Source organism: Chanos chanos, chromosome 12 (assembly GCF_902362185.1).
Source record: "Chanos chanos chromosome 12, fChaCha1.1, whole genome shotgun sequence".
Classification (NCBI taxonomy): domain Eukaryota; kingdom Metazoa; phylum Chordata; class Actinopteri; order Gonorynchiformes; family Chanidae; genus Chanos; species Chanos chanos.
Window position 1 is genome coordinate 7,014,451 of NC_044506.1, and position 6,747 is coordinate 7,021,197.

A 6,747-nucleotide genomic window follows, 5' to 3' on the forward strand; every position below is an offset into this window, starting at 1 on the left:
ACTCAACATAGGAAATTACCACGTTCAAGCAGAGCTGTGTGCGTGTGTTTTTATGTGTGTCTGTCTCTGTGCGTCTGTGTGTCTGTATCTGTGCATGTGTGTTCTGTTGGCAAGAGCCTCTGATAATAGAAACCTCACCTGTTTTTCTCACACAGTTGCTGGTGCACAATCTTTTATTGCAAGACAGATTCTTACATAACCTTAATTTATGTTAAACTCTATTTAAAAACCTGATTTCATGTCCTGACCAAACTCATTCTTTCATTCAACTATTCATTCATCCATCCATCCATCCATCCATCCATCCATCTATCCAGTCATCCAGTTATTCATGTGTTTATTATTTTATTAAATTTATTATACCTTTGAGGGTGGTTAATGCTTTATTAGATATATCTGCTGGTACATTAAATGTTTGGATGAAGGTGCAGGCTGACAGAGTGACCTGTGTCACGCTGCAGGGTCAGAGCATAACCATATACGCAGAAATGGATTACATAAACATTTTTAAAGAGACAGTATGTTTATTTGTCTTAATGTGAAACCTCAGGGGTTATCTGTAAAGCCAATACTGACATGGATCACACCAAAGGACACTCTATGAAAATGTGTCATCAAACTGACACAGGGATTTTTGTCATTTTTACAGGTCTTCTTAGATGATTTTACATCTTTATTTACCCAGAGAGAGACAGTTAGAACAGCAAAAACAAAAACAAAAAATCCCCCAAAAAAACAAGAACAAATTTAAAAAAACAGCAGCAAGGGGTGAAGTAAGTAAGTAACAGGTATGGGTGAAATCTGACTTATTTTGCTGCATAAAATGTTTGATAACACCTCTCTCTCTCTCTCTCTCTCTCTCTCTCTCCTCCCACAGTTCTGATGATTATTATGAATATGGCCACGGCATGAGTGGGGAGTCCTATGATTCATATGGTGAGTGTTCTCTGCACTCCTTCGTAACGGGGATTAAGTTGAAGAGGAGGCGGGATTAAACCCCGTCTCTTTTCATGTCTGTTGCAGATTATGACATCACCAACATGCTGAGGGTTAATCTGTACACAGAAACGCTAATGTTCACAGTCTCTGGCAGTATTGTCACCTAGTGTTAAGAGTTAAGGCTAAACCCACACTTGTTCTATGTGTGCCTGACATAATTGTTATGCTAAACGCTGACATTTATAATGTTACAAGTGCTTACAAAGCGAACCGGGAGACTTCGCTTAGCATGCGCATAATTTTTAACTTAAGTTTGTGATTCACACAAAAACTGCATATATTTTGCCATTGTGGCAACGTTTATCTTGTGAAGTTCTGATGCACCCACTCTTGCCTCAAAAAAAAAAAAAAAAAAAAAAAAAAAAGAAAAAAGAAAAAAAGAAGCATATTCTGAATAGACATCTATGTGATCAAATTATGCCTAAATGCCTAAACTGTACGTTATCCTGTTAAAACTATTTAATGCAGCCCTCAATCAGATTATACCCTCACAACAATGACTGTTCAATCAACAATTTTACAGTTCGTTTGAGTGTGTTTGACAAAAATGATTTAAAAGTAGACATAATGAGATACCTTAGCCTAAAACAAACATCAGTGGCATCATAAAACTCTGTAGTGCGTGCATGTGTGTGTGTGTGTGTGCACTGTGTATTGCAGTCCCCACTAAAATAGCATAATCTGAAAAAAGTGCCTGGTGGGGACCACAGTGCTGCTCCCCACTGGGAGAATAATGTTTTTCTAAACTATATTGTTGTTACTGATAAAACAAAAAGTGTCAAAACATTTCTTTGGTTAAGGTTAAGGTTAGGGTTAGGGATAGGTTAGTAATCATTTGTTACAGATTTAATGGGAAGTCCCCACTAGGATATGAGTACGAACCCTTGCGTGCTTGTGTGTGCGTGCGTGTGTGCGTGCGTGTATGTGTGCGGGTGTGTGTGTGTGTGTGTGTGTGTGTGTGCGTGTCTGTTTGCGGGCGTGAGTGCATGTGTGCGTGTGTCTATGTGTGCATGCGTGCGTGTGTGTGTGTGTGTGTCTGTTTGCGGGCGTGAGTGCATGCATGCGTGTGTCTATGTGTGCGTGCTCGCGTGTGTGTGTGTGTGTGTGTGTGTGTGTGTGTGTGTGTGCGGTACTGTTGTAGCTTCCTGGATGGTGTTCCAGAGTTGGATGCAGATCTAATCGTATATTCTAATCATGACACTCTGTGTGAGAGTGAGCCAGATCACGTCAGGCCAAAATGCTGAACTGCACAGACCACAGTACCTACACACTCTTATTGGACTACATTACTGCTACTGTCTAAAGCTGAACACATAGAGACCACACAGAGAGACTGCTTAACACAGAGAGAATGGTTAACACTGAGAGAATGGTGAACACTGAGAGAATGGTGAACACAGGGAGAATGGTTAACACAGGGAGAATGGTTAACACAGGGAGTGGTTAACAACACTCAGTTTATGCTTTCTGCGCATCTGGAGCCGGTTATATTACGAAGACTCTATTATACAAAGCTAATTATTGATATAAATGTCAGTACAGATTCATACTCAAATACAAAATATCGCTGTAGATCCAACTTATTAGAGTCAGAAATGGAGGACTGAAAGTATAAATGGCATCAGACTTTTATTGTGCAAATTAATCAGAATAAAATTTTGGCAGTTCTATTTTCTCTCTCTCTCTCTCTCTCTCTCTCACACACACACACACACACACACACACTCTATCTTTCACATGCACACATACACATAAAGATACACACACAAACTATCTATTTATCTTTCTCAGGCATACACCCACATTTATGTACACACACACATGCATGAGTACACTCGCACATATAGACACATGCACACACACACACACACACATGCAGGCGCGCACATGACATAGCTCCTTTGGTGGTCTGAAGGGGAAGACAGTTTGTCAGATCAAAGGGAAGCTACAGATTAGCAGAGCTGATGGCTGCATCCCTATTCTCTGAACACAAGGTTACCTTGGTCAAGCCTTTTCTTTTAAAGAAACGGAGTGAAAGGCTCATTGCTTTAATTAAAGACTACTGGACTATAAAGACTAACAAAACACTGTGTCACTTTAAGGAATAGCCTTTGTTCTGCCACAAGCTTTAGTGGCTAAAGATCAAACAGAGACTACCATCGACCTCCCTCTCTCTCTCTCTCTCTCTCTCTCTCTCTCTCTTTGTCAAACACACTCACACAAACACAGGCAGGCAGGCAGGCAGGCATGAATGACAGCTACTTTTGGCTAATGGTGATTATAACCACTTGTCTGGAGATATATGCCAGTCTTCTTTCAAGTGACTCTTTCAATTAGTTAAGTGGGACCTTTCTGCTCAAGGAGACAGCTTTACTGCAGTTTTGTCTTTTAAACTAGGCCTTTTTGGTGCTTTCTCTAGCTGTGATGCACATAAGTACCAGAGACTTTCCAAATGAGTCAAAAACATAGAATTTACTTAATTGAAAATGGAGTTAATTGACTATTCAACTCAATTCAATTATGTTCAATTTTATTCAGTTCAGTTCTGCAATGAAATTCCTTTTGAGCTGCCTTGTAACAATGTCTACTGTGAAGAGCTCTCAAAGAATAAAGGATAATTTTTAGAGTTTTTTTGTTTTTTGGGGTTTTTTTTACAGCAGACTTTATAACAAAGCCAGTGGAAAGGACACCTTTTGGTTTGAGACATCCAGTGAGCAAGTCTGGAATTAGGAACAAATTTGAGAAAAACCAATACTCAGCAGGGGAGGCCCATCCTCCTCTGGCTTGCATGTGTCTAATTTTAGGTTTTACTGTCAAACTGAAGTGTTTTCATTTCAGTATGGACTCATCTCATTTCATTTCATAATGGACTTGTTTCTCACATCTTTAGATGGTGTAAACTGACCAGTGTACATTTATAGAGCTAGAAACTTGTGTCATGTAAATTTTGACCTGGGACATTTCAAGATCTTCTCTGATGTCACTGGACCTCACATTCCACTGCATTCCCAAACATTCGCTCTTCTAAGGGACTATGAAACAGTATAGTTACATAGACATAAAACTACATACATTACAGGTGTCGTTATGCTTGAACTGAACAGTTTATCTGCAGAGTGTGCAGCCATGCCAGTGATCTGTGAACTCTGTTTGATCTTTGACCTCTGTTCAACCTCTATCTGTCTATCCGCTTCAGGTCAAGAAGAGTGGACAAACAGCCGGAATAAGGCTCCGCCGTCTAGAACAAGCAAAGGCGCGTTCAGAGACCAGCCCTACCCCAGATACTGACGGAGCAGTACTGCAGCCCCTGTGTGTGTTTCCTCCAGAGTAATGGATTTTATACGAACTCTCCTCATTTTTAGAATAATAACGACAACAGCAACAACAAAAAGATAAAAAGAAAAAGAAAAAAAAAAAGAAAAGAAAGAAATAAACAATAGAAGAGGATATGGCTGTATGAAGATGTGGGTTCCATGATAAAGACAATTGGCTGTAAAAACACAAAGGACCCTCTGAATAAATTGAAACAAAATAACAAAATGTCATGACTGTTTCCCACAGTTTTAAAACGTGTAATGTTAGGAAAACAAGAAGCTCCGTATATACCACCAAAACTGCATATGTGATGAGAGCAGAGGGACAGACAGACGTTTGAATCACGTCACATTACAGTGACCTCTCTTTAGTTTATAGTAAGAAAAGATACAATACACTTTTTTTCTCTCTGTTTTCTTTTTTCTTCTACTTTTTTTTTTCTCTGTCTAGTCTATTGGCTTAAATGTGTCCCTTGTAATTTTTACCTTTGACAAAATCTAGATAGAGGGAGAAAAAAGAGAAAGGAATTATTAATGCACATATTGTTGTTCTCCGTTTTTTTTTGGTAACTAAAAGTTCTTTGGTGTTAAAGGGCTTATAGAAGCATGTTGTGAAATCGTTCTTGCATAACTGTCTTTTGAGGATTCTGAAAAAGCCCACTGCATTAGACGTGCCAGATTTCTGTATTAAATATTTTGCCCTTTAATGAGTACAGGGGAATCTTTTTTTTTTTTTTTTTTTGAGTGATTCATCTCCAAACTGCCGAGCTGATTTTTGGGTTTCTAAGAGTAACGCCCCTTTAAATTCCATTCATGCAGAGAGTAGAGAAACTGCTGACTTAAAAAAAAAAAAGAAAGAAAAGAAAAAAGAGTGAACCTCAAGCTTGGAAATGATGAAAGAGTTGCTGTCCTTAAAAAAAAGAAAAAAAAAATTATACATACATACGTATATATATATATATATATATATATATATATATATATATATATACAGACACGCACACACACAGAATAAATAAATCCGGTGAAATGAAATCCCCCACATTAAATTATCACAACAATTCAATTCATCAGACTTACCCATCGCTGTAGTCTCACTGTCTAAACGTAGGCAGTGGAGTGACTCTCTTTACTGATGGAATGACTGGAATTAGAAACTAACAGAACAGTGTCGAATCTCCTATAACAATCGGATGGCTTTGTTAAAATACAGATGTTAATTGTATGGTGGAAGTTTGAGTTTTTCCTGTTGAATAGTAGAGTACTAGTACCATTATCCGCTTGTGTAAGCCCTTTAAGTTACTTCTTGGTTGATGACACAATAAACTTTTTTCAAAAGAAATCAAAAGTGTTTGAGAGAAAATTCTGTGTCACATACGATAGGTAAATCATACTAATCAAACATAACATATTACCCATTTTATACACATTTAAGTGTGCTGTAATTTATACCTCAACACAGATTATGACATTAAAATTAAAAAAAGAAAAAAAAAAGATTGTTGAGCCTAAAAAAGCTTGTTAAAATGTAAAAGAACATAAACCACCATAAAATGGGTTTTAACTGACTGTATACAAAAGTTAAATATATTAAGAAGTCAAAGAAAGTTTAAAAAATGATACGACAGGACAACAATAATCTATTAATTCTACTAATTATGGGTACAATTATTTTGGCTAGATTTGAAAATATGTATTTTGTAACACCACAAGTCATGTCTAGATACTTTAATATGAGGATAATTGAATACATAAATTAAAAAGTGTCAGTAGTGTTTGTGGATGATGGATTAAAAAAAATTCATAGTAATCATATGTTTTACAGTTATTGAATAGCATAATGCAATGCAATGAATGTAATTAATGTAATTTTTTTAGCTACAAATTAAAAGTGAATATTACCCACAAAGCATTGCTTTTCATTCATATCCCTTTGAAATCTGACATGGTTTTAGACTTTCAAAACTACAGGCAGTTTTCCCTCTTCCTGATACCAGCATGGATATTTTAGAGATCATGAACATTGTGCTAATGCATTAAGTACATGTTAGAGCTCCGTAAAGGAATCAGTGGTAATTAAATATATGCTGTTGTATTCAGTAATCATGAATCTTCACCCAGAGAATAATGTATATTTATGCCACTTGCGCCTTGCTTTTTCTGAGGGGGGGGGCTGGGGGGTGGGGGGTGGGTTGGGGTTCCTTCTCTGCTGTTGTTTTGCTCTCTCTACCCTCTTTTGGTCACATGACCTCTCCTCAGTCCGCTAAAGCACCTGCCCCTCTAAATGACCTCTGCTGACCTTTGACCTCCGAAGTGAGAGGATGGCAGTAGACGTAAATACAGACCTCCGTGTTGTCAAGGTAATCCAACTGCAGCCGTTTAATGTCATCTCTAATGCATTCTCACATAAACTACCTCTTTAAAACTTGATAAA

At 37.6% G+C, this 6,747-nt stretch overlaps 1 protein-coding gene across 1 annotated transcript in view; it reads left to right on the forward strand.

The window, feature by feature from the left end:
• The window catches only part of khdrbs3 (KH domain containing, RNA binding, signal transduction associated 3), a 102,244-nt gene extending 97,957 nt beyond the window's left edge, over positions 1–4,287 (forward strand). The window contains exons 8-9 of the mRNA XM_030789443.1: positions 878–936; positions 4,196–4,287. Of these exons, the coding sequence (XP_030645303.1) occupies positions 878–936; positions 4,196–4,287 (151 nt within the window). The remainder of the gene's footprint in view (positions 1–877; positions 937–4,195) is intronic.
• Positions 4,288–6,747: the final 2,460 nt, after the last annotated feature.